Raw genomic sequence first — 20,176 nt, 5'->3', positions numbered from 1 at the left:
TTTCTGGGAAGGATTACTATAGAGAGAGAGAGAGGGAGAGGGAGAGAGGGAGACTTTTAAAAAAAGAGATAACCATTGAATTCCAACATCAGACTTCTGCTTATGACAAAATACTGAGCTAAAATTTCTGCTGAATTATTAGAAAGTGTTGGGTGGGTTACAGAGCCACCAGTCTCTTTTTATTTCTTTTGGCCCTCCTCATTACATTACATTGCAGGAGCTGCCACCGATTTTATTCTGACTAAACATACATCAAGTACTTGTGTGGATTCCATTAGTTAAAATGCCACATGCCTTCTATCAAAAGCAAGAGATGCCTATAATAGGGCTGCGTTTTCACTGAGGCATTTTTCCACCGTAATGATGTCTCTATATATCACATCTAAGAATTTATTGCAGACATGGTCAGTTAAACACTGAAGTGCTTCATTAATACTGTAATCTGAGCAACCTTCTAGCAAGAATACACAATTATTATTGCAGATGTTTCTTTTCATATTTGATTCCGCTGTTAATACCTTCTCACTTTCAAATGACTTATCCATGAGGGATGGAGATCAAGTTACGTCTAAGCTGGCAAAAGCCTAATGCATAGCTTATCCAATTAAAAAAATGCCCTCAGCAACTGAAGCAAACCAGATCACATGACTTGAGTACAGCGAGAATGTCTTTCAAGATACAACTGAAGAAGAATTGTGCTTCTGTGTGAGTGAGATTCAGTGAAAGAGAGGGCACATACTAAGTAGAACAGGTAAACAGCATCATTACCACATATCACCCAGCTGCCTTTCAAAACAGAAATAAAAAAATACACCTGCAAATCTACAGTAAATTATTTTGGTACTCTGGTCTTAGACTAGCTGAAGCCTTTAGTTAAATTTAGAGTTGGATTTATCATGAACTTCCACTGTTACACATATTTGTCTCACTATTTCTCATACATTAAATGAATCCCGGGCTAACGCCAGATGCTGTTGAAGCCTTAGCTATTAGGGCTATGCAAAGCTTTGAAGAGGTGCTTTGCTTCAATAAAACTTCAGTCTCTTCAAAGCCACCTTATGAAAATCCATTTGCTTCTAAAAGCAAAAAATAAAATTAAAAAATCACATTGCTTCACTTCCTCTACTTGGGAATTCCTTTTAGCCATCTTCCACAGAGATAGCTCAAAAGGAAAAGATTGAGAAGAGGACATGCATCAAACTGTGTCTCTAGGTACCCAAAGTTTGTCCACTCTTGCCTTAAACTACAGTTTATAAACTATAATGATTGGGCCAACACCTAATAAACCACATTGTGACTCTGCACAATGCATGAACTGAGTCACAGTGAAATCTCAAAAAAGCACAAAAATATTTTATTATCCTACTACATTTCAGAGCAAGACAGACTCAAACCTTCTGTCTCAGAAGTCCTCGGGGTTCTTACACTGGCCCTGTCTCCAGCCTTGGTATAGTAACATAATAGTTCCTGCTGCAACTTATCTTTCAGGGTGTCCCTCACCTGGTGTCCTCCCCATAACTCTGGAGAGTATGAGAGAGAGTGCTCTTAGAATCTCTGCTGCCTTTCTGGTGATTAAAAATCAAAATGCAAAAAGTTAAATCAGTTCTATAATGCTGCTTTCTGGCCCTATAGCATAAGGCTAGAGGTTTTGGCCCTTCCTTGAGAGATAGACTGATCTCATATAAGAGAAAGCGTTCTAGAGGACCTTAAAGACTGGATTGTCCTCCCAGGCCTTGCACTGGGATGATTGGAGCCCCTTGCGAGTTTTGTTGATACATGTTTTTTGTGTTCTTGGCTGGACTTGCCATCTTGTCTTTATTTTTATTTATTCTTTATTTTCTCCTTATCCCATTTTTGTTGGTTTTGAATTGTCTTTTATTTTCTTTGCCATATTATGAGCCACCCAGAGTCATTCTGGAATCAGGCAGTGCCTATATCATATAAATTGAATTGAATTGAATGAAAAAGAAAAATATTTTTTATTGAAAAAAGGAAAAAATACATTAAAATCAATTTAAAATGCTAAATATTAAATACAGCCAGTCAGTGGTGAGGAGATGAAAAGAGAGCTCTTCAAATTTCAAAGACTTAAAAAACTCGAATGGAAAAATATGTATGTTCTACCCCTAATTTTAATATCCATATCCAGGAGAGAAAAAGACTGGGGGTATCTGCCTTTGTGTGTGTGACAGAGTATCTCTCCCTCATGAGAATATGTACAGCCTGGCATTAGGAGCTGCTCTCCTTTGTGGGGCTACATTCACAACACTCCACATTCATACTGTTTTTGACAAGAATGTTTTTATTTAATTCGATCTGGGATTGTTTTCTTTTTCCAGTGTTATCTTTTGGCTTTCTTTGATAGAATACTTTGTGTTAGTCTATTGTATAAAAAAGTAGTATAGGATTCCCTCTCAAGTATAAAATATGTTTTGAACATTGTTCACCTTATATACAGTAATGTTTATATTGTGTATTCAATTCTTGAGAAACCAGATACCAGAACCTGGAGAAGAGAACTGGCATGCCATATCTGTGCTGCAAAACTTCAGAAACCACTAGAGAGCAACAGAGGGAACTCTTAACTGTTGACTACCATCTAGTATTATCTGATTTTTTGCAGCCTAGATACAGTATACGTAAGAGAGAAAGAAGGGGGAAGTAGTCCCGAATCTGTTGAGCAGGAGAGGGCGAGGGGTATCTTGAGTTGATACTACTGTGGCAGAATTAAGGGAGAAGTGCCTACACGACCCTCCACTTCCCTTTCTTCTATTTGCATAATCTTAGTTTATATTTACAAAATGTCTGAGTTAATACATTTGAAGCAGGATTCTAAAAAGCAGCCCATATTCAGAATCTTAAGAAAAACTATTAAGATTACCATTAAGAAAAAAAAGAGAATCTTAATTTTACAGACTTTTAAATTAATATTCTCCATCAATACTTAAATAGAAAACTTGAGTCAAAGATTTACAAGGCACTTCTGTGCATGTTACTGAGAAGTAAATCCCATGGTATTCATTGTTTAGATGTGTGTGGAACTGGAGTGTTAATATTTGGTTTCTCTTTTACTAAAAGATATTTAAAAGATATTATTAAACTCTACAAATTATGAAAAGTGACTTGGAACCATGGCTTCTTAAACCTCTCAGATCTGGTATCAGATTGCAAGCAAAATCTAACTCAGGCTCACATAACGTAAGTGCTTGGAGAGTATCCAGTCCAACCCCCTGTCCCCCGCAGAAATCTATTACTACATTTAGCACTAGGTAGGACAGTACAGTATACTACTCTGCTGTTCTTTCTAATGCGAACCAACCGTAACTCTAATCAATGAAAACAGAGGGCTGTTCTTTGTGGTTGATATTTTAAACATTTATTTTTAAAAAAGCAATGTATATTCATTTCAAACAAAACAGTTAAAATGTTAAAGCATACAAACACAAGTTGTGTACTAGCAGCATTCAATTGTTAGACTCTTCTAGAACTCTGCAGTGCCATTTGGACAAGCTAAACACACATGGTAGCTTGCAACCCGCTCCTCACCATAGTGCAGGTAAAGCTTTATAAAATTAAAGAGGTTAAATAAGCTTAAATAAAGATGTTAAATACAAGTCACACGCTCAAAGCTTCTGTACAAAGATAAACAAATCTGGCATTATACAAATGATTGGCTGGTTCACACCACATAGGATTATTATAATTAGGCTCTCTATAACCATCTTTGCTGAATATGAATTATATAAAGTCACTGACAGTGAACTGATCAAATGAGCCATTGTACAAGGCATGTGTATCTTTAGAAAAATCAGAACACAGTTTAAATTCAGGCACCATTTTTTTCTGCAAATAAATAATTCCTAATATATCTGCATCCAAACTACTCTTAAACTTATCAGTGCTATTTTTATTAATAAACACAGCTTTGTGACTATTTAATTCTACTTCCATTCTTATTGCTATGACAATGTGACTGTGGAAATATCTACTGTACATACAAAAAATAGAGCACCTTTAAACATGAAAGTATATGTCTACTTTCTTTATCTTACAATGCTGAAACCCAAGCTACCATAAATTGCTTTAGCAACTTCACTGGAGCACCTGAAGGAGTGACGATAAACCCCAAATCATTCTCTTCCAGGCATGCTCAAACTAGAAATATACTCTAAAATGTCTAAAATGACACTAGGAATGTACATTCATTTTCACAAAAGCAAATGTATGTCATTCATTCTCGTCTTCAATTGGATATAAAGATAGTTTCTAATAGTTTGTAGCTTTGTTCAAATGAAGAGGCCTGGGTGGAAATTATAGCAGAAAATGTAAAAAGGATTGAGAACACATTAAAATAATATTAGGCAAATTCAAAATTATTAAGTGTTTTTCAAGTGTTTTTTGAAAATTCAGATATTAGCATTTTTTGTCTACTGTATTGAAAAACCATTCTGTAAATTTTCTTAGCTGAGCAGCTGCTGTTTGTGATTCTTCTTGAAGTCTTATGTTATCTTGCCTCAAATGCTGGACTTCAGCTTGGAGAACTGCCTTGTCTTGTTTTTCCTAGATCACAGAAGAAGGAGTGAAATCATGCTTATAATCATTCTTTTTGTAGCCCAGATAATGAACATACACATATTTACTTTATCTCCCCGGTCACAATGACAGCGGTGGAACTCTTATTTGAAGCTCTCAATTTGCTTGGTTTTAAAGAAGGCAGCCTTACAGTCTAAACAAGCTAAATGGGACTGAATAATCAAGTTCCTATATCACTGATAGGATTATACTATAAATTAAAAATCTTTGCACAAAAATGTACATGACTCAAATGTGCTTGCAAATGAAACAAAAAACAACAATACAACAAGATGACCAGGTGAATGGTTTCTGTTCACTAGGCTGAATGCAGTCAATGTGCTAGTATTCAAAAAGAGCTGCTTTGAAATATGAGGAACAATACATATCAGACAAATGAGATGAAACAGCTTCCAAATGCTGTGGGAATACATCAGATTCATTTTATCAACAAAAAACATAGGAAATGTTTTAGTACCCAGTAAGGGTTAAAAGAATATGTACTGTACTGTACTATACTATGAAATGTGATGTGTCGGTAAATGGGTAAGAGTAGGCTTTACTGAATCACAGTATATACAAATGTTTGCACTGCTTAATTCCTGTTTTGAGCTCCACCACAGGGGAATAACCAGAGCCAGTCACAGTAACTGCAATATGTTGACATGGTAGTTTGTTATGCATGGAACTGCCTTACTGTCTAGAATATAAAAACCTAATATTAGAACTTGACTCTCTAATTTGGTACACTATGCTCAGAACATGACTGAGATTTTTTTGGTCTTAAACTTTTATTAAATTTAACAGGGGTTCTGAAAACTATTTCATGAGTGAAGGAGTGAATATTTCACTCGTGTAACTAGATCGGATAGCAATTTTTAACTTTTCTTATTAGAAGATGGTCTTAAGTTCAAATTATATGAAATAGAAAATGTATATGCTAAGCAACTGAAACATGCTGGCTGGGGAATTCTGGGGGTTGAAGTCCACACAGCTTAAAGTTCCTAAGGTTGAGAAACACCACACTAGAGACTCCATAGCATGTCCTGCTACTTGAGTTTACATTTGAGAATGCATTAGTTACCTTTGAAAAGACTTACTTTTGCAAGAAAGCTTACCATATATATATATGCTGAACAATTAAATTAGAAAGCAGAAGACACATGTCAGATTTCCCATATTTTTAAGGGCCAAATGTGGTTTGCTCAGTGGCTTGATGTGGTTTGAGGTTACAGCACACACAATTTTTCTTTTTTTTTTTTTTTTAATTCATTTCTCCAGTGCTAGTTACCCTAACTGCAGTATGCTCACGGTACCACATGAGTATAGCTTGCAGATAATATGCAAGCTAGTGTGCTGGTCCTGGAAAGAAATCATACAGTATTTTTATTCAAACATGATATTAGCAAATACATTTTATTCTTTTTTTTACCTTTCGAAGATCAGTTTGCAATTGTCGGAGGATCACTTCTAGCTGGTTTACTTTTCCAGTCAATGTAGTAGGGCTATCCTCTCTACAAAATCAAATTGTACTTTGGAGTTATTTCAAAATATCATACACGCTTCCTAGTAAAACATTTCCATACAAAACATACATGACTACTGAGCAATATATATAATGGTTTCCAAAACCACATAAAAGCCCTCAGATTCCAGTTCAAATACATGTAAAGTAAAAGATCCAGTCTGAAATGGAAAAGTTACTGAGATACATTCTCTGGGTGCAAATGCAATGCAAAGCAAATACCAAACTCCATTCTCCTGGGATTCTGGAAAACCCCTTAAGACCTGGCTCTGGTCTTAGGTCTGGGCTTAACATGTTGGTGGGGGCTGTTGTGGTTTCCTGTTACTGTTAGGGCTGTTTTGGTCCAGGTTGCCTGTGCTGTTTTATATTTTTACACGTTTTTACTGTTTTTGGATTTTGTAAGCCACTCAGAGTCCACTGAAGTGGGCAGCCATTAAAGAATTGATTAATTAAATAAACAAACACGATATGCCACAGCCCTTGTCTGGTGGTCAATTAAAGGCTTCTGTTACTAGACATCCAACATAATTAGTCTTAATGGCATAGTGAAATATGGATTAATAGGCCCAGATAGATGGTAATGCCTAGTAAACTTTGGCTGATCTTGTGAAGCAAAGTGGTTTAAACCTAATTAATAATTGGATGGGAGGCCACAAGAAATACTAGGGATATAGGCTAGATTGGGAAGTAAAACAAAAATCCTGGCAAAAACAAAACGCTTCTGTATTGCTAAGAAAACTATGCAGATGTTCCCAATCAGTTTTGAGCTTGATTCAAAGTGGTCTTTACCTTTTTCTACATGAACAAAGAGTGTTAGAACAAATGCAAGAAAGAGTAAATATATTCACAAGTCATATAAATAACAATGTGAATAAATTTATTGTGGAGGACAAAATCCAACAAAGGAGGTACAACTACAAACTACAGAAACAGCCAACATGATGTTCCTTGCTCCTAATATATTATTGTATTTTCCAAAAGAAAGGACGATTTTTTCCCCCAAGTAATTTCCCTTTGAAATTGGTGGGACCCTTTAGGAATGGGTGGGATACAAATCAAGTAAATAAGGAAGGATATAAATAAATAGCTGAAATCATAGTAATGAAAATTGCAAGGAAAGTGGATGATTTCAAGAAGCTGCAAGTACATGTACTGCTCACCAAGAGTAATGTAAGCAAGACAAGCATTGCTGGATCCCCCTTTGAGAAGACAGACAGAGAGAGAGAGAGAGATAGCTGCCCAACTCAGTTTTGTGACTGGGGGTGGATCACAATGCAAAACATAAACACAAGAAATAATAAAACATTAGAACAAAACTAAGCCCCCTAAAAATATAATCCAATCAAATCATGCATGTCAGGCTGTAGTAAGATTGGTTACTGCTGTGCTTGCCTAATTGAGATTATGTGAACAAATGCAAGAAAACAAGCAATGGAGGGGGGGAAAGCGAAGGAATAGGAGGGAAGCAGTCAAACTGGGAAAAGCAAGTACCATGAAAACAAAGTCAGGTGAGTGCAAATATAGAGGAAGAGACTGAGGCTGGACCTTGTCACCTGGGCATATACAGGAGGCATGTCTCACTCGGACTATAGCAGTAAAAGAAAGCGGATGAGAAGGAAGGGAAGAATTGGAGAAGCCAAATGTTTCACCGCATTACCACTTATGCAAGTGGCCACTGTTTGTCTGAAAGGCAAGGTGAGGACACAAGACAGTGACTGCATAATTGACAGAATGTGTAGAGGTGAATGGTGGGAAGGAGTTATATTTCTGTCTTTCGAATTCTTCACCTTTCCAAACAGAGGAGGAGGGTAGAGAGGAACATGCCTGGCTTAGGCCTATATCTACTGGAATCAGTTTGCGTCACCTGCACTCAAACACTGGCTGCTAAATTCATTATATGTTAAGCCGCGATCTATAATTAATAACAGCTTGCTGCTTATTAGGATTATGCAGTTCTTTGGATGTGAAGACAAAGTGGTCTGCTGGAATGCACGAGAGTACAGCTCAGAGTTTCTCAACCTGGGCAACTTTAAGATGGGTGGACTTCAACTCCCAGAATTCCCCAGCCAGCCATGTTGAAATCCACCCATCTTAAAGTTGCCCAGGTTGAGAAACACTGGTATACATGTAGCATCTGTCTGCAGCTCCTTCATCAAGTGTGTCTTTTCATGGGATTGTGCAGCAGCCAGGGAGAGCCTACAGTTATCAATACTTATCAATATGCTCCTACAACAAATTGCTGACCAGCAAGAATAGGTGCATTTTTTTTTCAGCTAAGGTATCACAGAACCAATCCAACTGTTGTCCCAGAACAAAAATCTTGCCTCTAGATTAAATGATTGTGTACCATCAAGTCAGTGTCCACTCTGTGACAACAGAGAGAGATTTTCTTCAGGAGGATTTGTTAGATCCTTTTGAATTAATATGTATTAATTCAAAATTAATTACATATATGAAATCAGCGGTAGCTGATAATATTAGAGCTCCTCAGTAAGTATATTGAATTTCTAACCATGGAAAGCTACATGAAGCAGCATACATATAATCAAAGCTATTTTAACCTTTCTAGGGAATAGGATGTTAATCATTCCATTGTTAAAAATCAAGGTTTCAAAACTGGCTGCAACTGTGATGCCACTTCAAATGGTTTGCTGTGCAGTAACAAGTCTTACTAAGTAAATTTTGGTGTCATGCATGTGGCTCCTGGCCTTTTTAAGGGAGAAAAATACCTGAACTGCTTATAGCTCACACAGACTTCAAACAAGCAATTTAATACATCTAAACTGCAGACACCACTTGCAGCATAAACTTAAGTTATGCTTGCTTAAAGCCAGAGAAATGCAGATGTTGACTCCCACTTCTGTTCTGAATCTTTCTGCCTAAATGGATTATCCACATTAAAAGAAAAATAACAAAGGTAAAACATGGGATATTTATGAGATTTCTAGACCACCCACTATCAAAGGCTCTGAGCAGTGTACAAAAAATAGCCTTATTAAAACAACAGATCCACCATAAATTAAATCATTATTAAACCTCTATTTAAAACATTACAAATTCAGACTTGAACTTGTGCACTGCATAATTAAACATTATGAACAGTCATTTGAAAAAGGTGTATTTTGAGGTCTTCTTAAAGGCCAACGTGGAAGGCATTCCCTGTATCCTGTCGGAAAGGGAATTCCACGTAGGCAGCTCCACTATGGAGAAAGTCTGCTCCAAATGGCTTCCAGATGAACTGGCTGCTACTGGAGCTGGACATTCCCAAAAAACCTAAGTAGTAGAATCATTCAGGAGGAAGCCTTCTTTTTACATACTTTACATACCCATTAGCATCAATGAAGTCTTTTTCATTTGTTGGACTTGAGCCCAAGGCTTGGTTATTCTCCAAACCCTGCATATGCTGCATGTCGTTCAGGGTGCAAAAAGATGCCACCCTTTGATCTGGAAAGGCAAATACATAAGCAAATAACTGAAAAGGTAACTGAGAAACACTTTCAAAAATACAAAACCAATCAAGAACTGTTGTTATCTGAATCCAGATACAGCCAAAAAAGAAAATGCCTGAAACTGTTTCTTTCAATCCTCATGTCCCTCACTTGGATTTCCAGACAAATATCAAAGCATGCTCACTACAACTTCAGTGTTGCTGTAACTGACATTTATTTTCACTATTTATTACTAATTTCATTTCCCAAAAATTCACAGAAATTCTAGGACCACAACACTATAAATCAAAGCAGATACTTCATAAGAAGAAAGCTATATGTGGGTTTTCTAAAAATATGGAATCTGATATAACATACTGTCTTACTTGAATAAAGGAACTAATTACCTATACACTTGACGTCCAACAAGCTAAAATTTCCATTATGATCTTATCACAGGTAGATCGATTTTAGTCATAAAAAGAAAGCTGCATATACCTATGATTTTTAAAATACTTCCTTTCCAAGGACAAAATACATGCTTTATTCTTATTTTGGAAATAAGCTTCCCCACTGAAAGGCATGCAGTGTGGCAGCCAAAAATATACCCAGTACTAAAAGAAAAAAAAAGTATGGCATACACACATTTGTTATAGAACAAGAAAGAACAGAACTCTGAGCTTTTTCCATGCAACATTTTTATTCTGTAGAAGCAAAGGTCATTTGTTTGTAGACTGAATTCGTTATTTCTCTAGGGTCCTTAGGCCCTGGCCTTGGCCACAGCATGCCTTCCCCTCTCTTCTTGCCAAGACCCAAACCTTGTATATAATCATGCAACCGTGCAAACATATAAAAGCATATAAGTTTTTTTAAAAAATAATATAATATCCAACAGTCTACCCAGATCATCACCTAGAAACGAAGTGTGATGACAGACTGGCCCAAGTTCTTCGTCAGAGTCAAAATCTGAAATAAGATTTAGAATTTTCCTATGAACAACAGAGTCCACTGAACTAACTTTGGATTACGGCACTTGCTATCCTTATGTGAAACAACTCAAGCTTGTGGAATTTACAGTGTCATGTTGTGTTAACTTTACTGTGGGTTTTCTAAAAAAACCCTGCTCAAACAATATTGTTCATCATCGATCCAGCATTGTCATGTTCCCATCTATCAGTTTGGATAATTTAACAATTCTATTAGTTAAAACAGTTGCAAAATACACCAGATAAAATGTAGAAAGAAAAGATCAACAGTTTTCTTTTTCAGATATATTTATTATTTAGGCAATGTTATAGGAAGAGCAGCAAACATTTACTAAGTTTGTTGTTAGTCTGGTTTTGAAGTGCAAGTATACCTGAACTTTTAAAGTAAGAAACAGCATTGAGTTTTCCCTTTTTTTTTTACAAGCCAGGATTTGTAATAAAAACACAACATGAATAAATTCAAAGGTGAACTTAGTCACTTCTGAAAGAAAGAGGGAGAAAAGAGAAAATGCCTTGCAAATCTATGTATTGAAATAATGAAACGCATAAACGAACAGCATATTCTTTTTCTCTTGCATATTTTAATGTTTTTAATTTTAAGTAAATTATTTTAATCTTTCAATCTATAGTGTATTAGCACAGGTCACAGACTGATAGAGCAGGCACAGTGCACAAAGCAATGCTCGCTTGGGTACTTTGGTAACTTTCATTTTCTATCTCTTTATTGCAAGATATGCAGCAGTTGCTTTTGGTGTTTATTATTCCTGGAAAATGCTTCCATTTGCTTTATGTATTTAGCCTGATTTTGAAGAGAAGCTGCTGTGCACTTTTGAATGGCTGAATGAGCAATATCCAGTTTAAGGACCAATACGTTGAAATTACCACTAGCTGAATAACTAATTACTATTGTGAGCTATAATAACGTAAGAGGTCAAGTTTACAGAATATTAGTTTTAACACCAGAGATAGTAAAACAACTGCTATGAAAGACATAAAAAAGAAAAAGGCTAAAAAAGGAAAAATGGGGTGGGGCGGGGTATTGGGAATAGAAGGGGCACTGTTTGAAGCTACTTTGGAAAAGAGTTATATAAATATAATTCCACATTAAAAAGAGATGATTTGTGTGACATTTGTAGCTAGTTCCATCTGGCATCTTAGAGACTGAATACAAAACAGAATTCTTGATTTTTATTGTATGATAAATTCTATTGGTTTTGTTATACTATAATAGCCTTAAAACGTAATAGCTACATCACTTATATCTGTCCAAAGCAATCGGAGAAAATTTATTATCAATAATAAACTTGTTTCTTAAAGGTAAATTATACCGTCATGGATTTATTTTCATTGCTCATAAAGTCACTGCCTGATTTATGTCTAAGCTGAAAATGAGTGCTATGCTGGTTAGAATGTCTAAACAGAAATCAAATTGCAAGTTCTCATTAAGCGTATGAAGTTCACTAGGATTTGCATTTTTCATTATATTCATTTTCTCTTTTATGTAAGATCTACTGGAATTTGGGCAGAAGCAAATGCTTTGTCCCAAATCTGAAGCTTGGTCTCTCTCCTTCGTCATTTTAAATGATAATAAAATATAGACCACTGCGTGTATGTATGTATGTATATTCCATTTATAACTATAGCATGCACCACTCAGGAATTTACAAATTTCAGAAGAGGCTTTTTAGAGGGTGCATTGTTTTACCATGATGAAAAGCAAGGAAGACACCCATTGCGCAAACACCCTTCTATGCATACAACTGTGAATCTAATCCACCCTGTTCAATCAAGACCATTTACTTAAATTGAAAATGAATTGTAGAAAAGTGCAAACTCTGTCCTGAATCAAGTCTGCAACATCTGGAAACAGAACCTAGGATATTTAGATGGGTGCAGGGATCAATTAAAAACAACCTCTTTATGGTATGCCTATGCTTTATTTTTTTTTAGGGAGGCGGGTATTTTAAGCATTCTTACCTTTTTATACTTTAGTTATCTTACAAAATTTAATAAATGATACATCAGAAGACAAAGTAGGAGGAGAGCCATCTTAGTCTACTGTAGCAAGATGTCAGGAGTCCAATAGTGCCTTTTCCAACTAACACGTTTTAGAACGCTTATGTCTTTTAATACAATGTGTTAGTTGGAAAAGGTGCTACCAGGGTTGTTAAGCAAAAGACCATGTGACCGCGCCAGACTTATGATGTCAAGTCCACTGCGGTCATTAAGCGAATCACCCACAGTTGTTAAGTAAGCCATCATGTGACCATGACTTGCAATTTTACTGCAGCTTTTCCATTGACCCTGCTTGTCAGAAGCTGGCTGTGAAGCTTGCAAATGGTGATCACGTGACTGTGGGACACTGCGACTGTCACCGGTTGCAAAGCGACCGAATCACAATCACATGACCGTGGGGATGCTGTGATGGTTGTAAGTGCAAGGACTGGTAGCAAAGTTACTTTTTCAGTGCTGTTATAACTTCAAACGGTTGCTAAACAGGGCAGTTGTCACTGAGGACTACCTGCATTTAAAAGTACACTTCAACATTCAACTTCTAATTTGATTTAAAACTGTAGGATAATATCTGTCTGTCTGTCTGTCTGCCTGTCTGTCTATCTATTCCTGTCCTGCTATCTATTAGCTTTATTATGGTATAATAGAAACTGACTATGCTTAGAAAAACTACTTTAGAAAAGCATTTACCTGAAGAAGCAGGTAAATCAAAATTAGCTTTTTACTAAGGGTATTTCTTAACCTTCTAGCTTTATTCTTGGTCTTAGTCCACTGCACCTAACAGCAACCTATGTAACCCGCCTATCAACTGGAAGTTACAGATTTAGAAATGGAAAACTGATGAGTTAGGAGAGCATGCACAGAGTTACCAAAGTATCAGATGTTTTGAATGCTACTGCTTCTGGTAATAGCAGGAGTGTTGCATCTTAATTTGTGCTAACTCTGCAGCAGTTATATTGATCACACATTACCTTCAAATGCTTGTGCAGCATCAACTAAATTAGACCAGTCTAATCCTGTTGCTGTATCTGGAAGGGGCATTAAGCCTGGATCATTGAATCTTGATTTGTCAGATAAAGATCCATCTGAGAACCACAGTTCATCTATATTAAAAAGAAAAGTGGGCTTTAAGATGATGTCTTAATAGGTCAGAAAAGAAAACGTTTAAATATCTAAGCATCAGGCAACTGCTACAAATGGGCCCATTACAGAGGTAAGACTATTTTGTAGAATTCAAACAGCTGCTTATTTTTCTGAAAGTATAGGATGAAGATACAATGTAAGTATAGTTTTTAAATTATATGAATAATCTCGTTTTATTCTTCATTAGTCAGACTGAATACAGAAAAAAGAGGCATTATTAGTCTCAGAATCTGCACCAGAGCTTGCTTGTAATTGGATGTGTTGTTCCTGTGCTTCAGTGCAAGTTTATACAATTATATTTAGTGTACAGATGTTTTTGAGCTGGTTGACCTGGCAATTATTATCTATGCCTGAGTTTTCCACAGATTTCCAATGCCCATGGTTAAACTGAATGTCACAGCTCATATAATGAATGCCATATATTTATCATCCAACTATTTGTCAATTTCTTTTCATTTTTCTTCCGCTGTAAATTTTCAACTGACTGAAGAAAATCATCTAATTTTCATATCATATCTAATATAATTTCAAATAATACCTAGAAACCAGAAGTGTTCCTTCAGGTTTGTTCAAATTTTGAAAAATTCATTTTATTCCTAGCTCCCCTTAACAAATTGTGAATGCAGTTGAGACTGAAAAGTGGCAAAAATATATCCCATGCCAGCAGATACACCTGTTGAGTTTGTACTACTAGCAGATGAAACTTGTTCCCAAGACAATGAATATTATAAACACACACAAACAATTTATATCCTTTATAATAATCTAAAGTTGGGTGCATATGCTATTTTGAGCTGAGGGTCAAAGTATAAATAGAAAAAAAGAATTAAATTTAATTAAAGTTTACTTTATTGAGCCAGTTTGATGTAGTAGTTGAAGTACCAGGCTAGAAACTGAGAGACCGTGAAGCCAGCTGGGTGACTTTGAGCCAGTCACACTCTCTCAGCCCTGGGAAGGAGGCAATGGCAAATCACTTCCAAAAATGTTGCCAAGAAAACTGCAGGGACTTGTCCAGACAGTCCCCAGGAGTCAACAATGACTTGAAGGTACACACATACACAAAAAAAGTTTAATTTAAAATTAATTTAAATGCACTTAGTGTGATTGAAGAAGAAACTTACAGTACTTTATATATAGGGAACAATCACATTTAAAATTATAAATTAGCAACTACTTTTGAAGGAGTCCAGAGGCTGTACCAAAGCTTGTGAAACTCTGATCTAAAGACTATATTTTAGGGACCACTGTAGCTCAGTAGAGTTTCACATCCTTTGTAGCTACAGATCACAGATTTTAACATAACTCATTGCAACTGAAACCCTGGACAGCTACTTCCAGTTAGTGCAAGGGAATTGTGGGAGAAGGGAATGAAAAGTATCAAGATGTCAGGCATGACCATGCAATCAAAGGGACAAAGCTTTGATTGTGCATTCATGCCTACCATCTTGACTCTTCTGAACCCCCACCCCCACCCCCAGACATCCCTGGCTAGGTGAACCAACTGCTCCTGTAAATATAAAGCTATTTTCTATGTTTCATTTAGAGGATGTGTTGCCAACTGAAAATTGAATATAAAATCAGGTGCATCACGCATACAAATACACACACTTACGTCGCAGATTTCCAATACCATTGGTTAAACTTGTTCTAGAAGGCAAGGTGCTGTGATAAGGTGGCGTAGTGCTAAACAAAATATCATTTGGCAAAGCTTGGTCTAGCATTGAACTCCGTGAGCTAGCGTAGGAAGATCCTCTCCGATTGCTACATATGCTCTCATCAGAAAGAGTACGATACAATGTCCTCCTTGGAGATAGGTTGCCATAAAATGAAAACTAAACATTTTAGAAAAATAAATTAGTCGACAGACTTGAGCATTATCATGGTGGTGGTGAAATTATTAGTGCACACAAAAATAAACCTTATTCTAGAGCTAGCATTTGTTTAATACTATTTCACTAGGATCAGAAACTAGACTGTATCATTTTAGTAAAATTTAGAAAATTGTGTGCAATTTTCTCCTGACGTACAAGCATGCCCCGTAATGAATTATTAGAAACTATAAAGTTGTATTAGCTCCAAAGGGTTAAATGGAACATGCAGCCACTGTTAAATATTAATGGAAACATTTCAGAACTATGTTTTCATGAAATGAATAAGGCTAAGTTTTAATACTGACTCAATGTAATTAATTCTACGTGAAATACAATCTAACCCCAAAATAATACAGAATAAAACCAATGTGTTTTCTACTTCCTAAAATATTAATTTATATTTATGTAAAAAATCAGCGGCTTGAATTTTAACCTCCCTTCTGGAAAATAGAAGACCTTTACCATTATTTTATGTATTTATATACCACTTCTCATTATAAAAATAATCCAAAGCATTAAGCTAAGTTGCAAAAACATTTCAGGGTTAAACTCAGTAAAGTCAATGAACTGAACAATAAATGCTTCGGTGATCTGGCCCATGTCTGAGGAAAGCCAATATAAGAAAGTCAGTATTTTAAAGAGTCTAAAGTATATCACCCTACCATACTGCAAAATGGAAGCTATTATCTAGGGTAGATGCCACTGCTGAGAAGGTCTGTCTCCATGTCAAGCCAAGTGTCAATCTATAAGCCTTAGTACAGAGATGCAGGACTTTCCCTGGGGATTACAGATGCTTGGGAAGCCAACTAATTGGATTTATTCTTTAAGGTTACTCTTCCCTCTGTCCTGATAAGTGAGAGACACTATTGTGTGAATACAGATTCCTTTTTGCCACTTACTGATATATATTGTACCACATTCACAATACAAAGTTTGAATGCTAAGAGAGGCCAGCTCTCCAGCACGTGGTAAACTAAGCTGCATACGCTTCTAAGAATTTTATTCTCATTTCACATATTTGAATCAATTGTGGGAGGAAAAAATGTTCTTAGTAATCCAGAATGCATGATTATTTAGAATGCAAGCCATTATTTTTTTACTATTATTTAAAGCAAAGCTGATTTTAAGCACAGCTTTCCAAATGTGAGATAAATCCTTCAGTGAATACATAAAATGTTGAGTTTTCTAATTTACTATACAAATATGTGTTCTTAAATAAACAGGTAATAATATATTATATATAGCTAACTAAGAAAGAAAGACGTCGTTCTTAGCTGATTATATAAGGCTTTGAAGACAAAATTATCTCTGGGGCTGGGGGCAAGCCTTAGAAGCAGCTATGCACCAAGCTTTCTGGAGGATGCAGTACACGAATGCTTCAAGAGGGGATTCTGCATTCATGCACCATGTTTTGCAAAGTATTCCTTCTAAATGTGTTGTACAATCCTACTCCTCGCAATTGTTATTTCTTCATTTCTGATTGCTAACATTTTTAAACCCTCAGTAATGTCAGTGGATTTGGGGCATAACTGCCTTTAAGAAGTAAATATATATATATTTAAAAATAGCAAACCTTTCTTCTTCCATCCTCTGCAGAGATGTTATCCTGAATCATCAACTTCAGAAACTCTTCTTTTGAGAGGGCTTGCTGGCTTTCAGAAACTATACTCCTTACAGAAGCTTGAAGCTGACTTGAAGAAAGGCCATCAACATAATTATACATCCCACAGAGACAATTTTTTATAGTTAGCTTTCCATATATGTTTCCAATGCTGTCCTATCTAAGTATCTTTATAAATATTCCTCTTCATGTAACATACACACACACACACACAGTATGTGCGTGTGTGTGTGTATCCTAGTCCTAGCTCATACAGAAATTTTAATTTATAAAGCACTTAAACTAAGCACACAAAATTAAATTAACGAACAATCATGATCAAAATTGATATTAAAGAACAATTATCAGTAGAAACATACTTCCAGTCATGAAATGTTCAGTGAAGCAACAATCCCTTAAAATATTGGGGCATAAAACTGTATCATGCAAGCAGGTATCTGCTTACCCAATGAGACTTGTTCCTTCTCTCCCTTTGCCCCAAAGTATTCCCCAATACCCAAGAGAACAGTTTGTAGGGAAATGAGTACTGAAGAGGGCAGAGGTAATTCCCCCCTCTCCTATTAGTGGAAGCCATTGCCAGTTGAATTCAGCTCTAGGGTTCCAACTGACATTTCATAGAACACCTACAACATAAACCTTGATTCATTCTTTTCAAAGTATTCTCAAATACATTTTGGCATGTTAATTAAATCCAAGATCAAAATAAAGAACAAAGCTCACTTATCCCCTGAGAATATTATTTACATTATTAGTTATGTTCCAGGGAAAATGTGTGAAATTATAATTGGTTCAATTATTAAGACATGGTTTTATGATTACCAGAAATCTGACAAGACCGTTTGGTGTAACAACTATGCAAAGTACCTTATTTCCATAAAGACATTGTTAAATGATTTATTCAAATAACGCCAACTAAAAATTCCCAAATATTTCGATCATATATGTAAGACAAATGGCGGTCAAATCCAACAAAATCAGTGACTATATACTTATCGGACAGAAACAAAGATGTCTACAATTAGGAATATGCATTTAAAGATCATGTTGCTAATCCCACAAGACCAAGCTTTGGTGGAGTAAAAACAAGCTAGACGTTAATGTGTTCTTACTGCCCATTCCTTTGTTTGTTCAATATAGAGGAACATGTCCTGCTTTGATCAAGCCACAGTCTGAAGCAAAATTCTCCATGATTACATGGGGTATGCAAATGGTATCAATAGAAGCAATTAGGTTTCTGGAATCATGCCCTGATATACTGTACCTGTATCACGGACTACTGGAACAAGATAGTTTGCATCTTGCATGGGAGGGGGCAAAGAATGTAGCAAAAACTGCTGAAATAAGGACCTCAGATAAAGATTTTTGCACTTGTCAGCCTTCCCAGGTAGACCAGACAGGAAACATAACCAGATTAGCAAATTCTACTTTAATTGTAAGGCTACATTAACAGACGTTTGCAAGTCTGACAGTATAAATCTCCTGGCTGCCTCTTTCTACACCCTGACAAGTTTCTTTCTCTTCCTGTTACACAGCTGCGGGTTCCCCCACCTCTTATCTGATCATTCCCTAGACAGCATCTCTTCCCCGCCCCCACAAGGTCATTCCCACATATTATTACAGCACTGTAGAAGGTGAGAGTGTTGCTGAAGTAGGCCTCTGAAACTCCTCAGAAAAATCTGAAAAAGCAAAAGCTCATAAAATCTGTGCCCTTCATTGTCTATGCAATATTGTTCAGAGTAGAGAAAACAAACAAGATGAGCCTGACCTCTAACTGTTGTTGTTTATTTGTTTAGTCGCTTCCGACTCTTCGTGACTTCATGGACCAGCCCACGCCAGAGCTTCCTGTCAGTCGTCAACACCCCCAGCTCCCCCAGGGACGAGTCCGTCACCTCTAGCATATCATCCATCCACCTTGCCCTTGGTCGGCCCCTCTTCCTTTTGCCCTCCACTCTCCCTAGCATCAGCATCTTCTCCAGGGTGTCCTGTCTTCTCATTATGTGGCCAAAGTCTTTCAGTATGGCCTTTAATATCGTTCCCTCAAGTGAGCAGTCTGGCTTTATTTCCTGGAGGACGGACTGGTTTGATCTCCTGGCAGTCCAAGGCACTCACAGAATTTTCCTCCAACACCACAATTCCAAGGCATCTATCTTCCTTCTCTCAGCCTTCCTTATGGTCCAGCTCTTGCAGCCATATGTTACTACTGGGAATACCATAGCTTTAACCTTGGATTCCTCAAGCCCAGCTTGTTGCATGATGTGTTCTGCATACAAGTTGAATAGGTAGGGTGAGAGAGTATACAGCCCCGCCGTACTCCTTGCCCAATCTTAAACCAGTCCATTGTTCCGTGGTCTGTTCTTACTGCTGCTACTTGGTCGTTATACAGATTCTTCAGGAGGCATACAAGATGACTTGGTCTCCCCGTACCACTAAGAACTTGCCACAATTTGTTCTGGTCCACACAGTCAAAGGCTTTAGAATAGTCAATAAAACAGAAATAGACGTTTTTCTGAAACTCCCTGGCTTTTTCCATTATCCAGCGGATATTGGCAATTTGGTCCCTAGTTCCTCTGCCTTTTCTAAACCCAGCTTGTACATCTGGCAATTCTCGCTCCGTGAATTGCTGAAGTCTACCTTGCAGGATCTTGAGCATTACCTTACTGGCATGTGAAATGAGTGCCACTGTTCGATAGTTTGAACATTCTTTAGTGTTCCCTTTTTTTGGTATGGGGATATAAGTTGATTTTTTCCAGTCTGATGGCCATTCTTGTGTTTTCCAAATTTGCTGGCATATAGCATGCATTACCTTGACAGCATCATCTTGCAAGATTTTGAACAGTTCAGCTGGGATGCCGTCGTCTCCTGCTGCCTTGTTATTAGCAATGCTTCTTAAGGCCCATTCAACCTCACTCTTCAGGATGTCTGGCTTTAGCTCACTGACCACACCGTCAAAGCTATCCCCGATATTGTTATCCTTCCTATACAGGTCTTCTGTATATTCTTGCCACCTTTTCTTGATC

The 20,176-nt window shown here is 36.8% G+C and overlaps 1 protein-coding gene across 6 annotated transcripts in view; it reads right to left on the bottom strand.

Annotated features, from left to right (window-relative positions):
• Positions 1 to 3,350: 3,350 nt before the first annotated feature.
• SIPA1L2 (signal induced proliferation associated 1 like 2) overlaps positions 3,351 to 20,176 on the bottom strand; it is a 70,009-nt gene continuing 53,183 nt past the window's right edge. The window contains exons 15-21 of one of the 6 annotated variants that reach the window (XM_063306819.1): positions 17,112 to 17,229; positions 15,280 to 15,499; positions 13,496 to 13,627; positions 10,438 to 10,491; positions 9,424 to 9,541; positions 6,005 to 6,086; positions 3,351 to 4,560 (exon numbers count right to left, since the gene is read on the bottom strand). In XM_063306819.1, coding sequence (XP_063162889.1) covers positions 4,414 to 4,560; positions 6,005 to 6,086; positions 9,424 to 9,541; positions 10,438 to 10,491; positions 13,496 to 13,627; positions 15,280 to 15,499; positions 17,112 to 17,229 — 871 coding nt within the window. In that variant the 3' untranslated portion in view covers positions 3,351 to 4,413. Of the gene's footprint in view, positions 4,561 to 6,004; positions 6,087 to 9,423; positions 9,542 to 10,437; positions 10,492 to 13,495; positions 13,628 to 15,279; positions 15,500 to 17,111; positions 17,265 to 20,176 lie in introns of those variants that run through there. The other 5 variants (XM_063306849.1, XM_063306828.1, XM_063306858.1 and 2 more) reach the window with 5 other exon arrangements.

Source organism: Candoia aspera, chromosome 1 (assembly GCF_035149785.1).
Source record: "Candoia aspera isolate rCanAsp1 chromosome 1, rCanAsp1.hap2, whole genome shotgun sequence".
Lineage (NCBI taxonomy): Eukaryota > Metazoa > Chordata > Lepidosauria > Squamata > Boidae > Candoia > Candoia aspera.
Note: the sequence above shows the minus strand (reverse complement) of the source record. Positions and strands in the feature narration are given on the sequence as shown.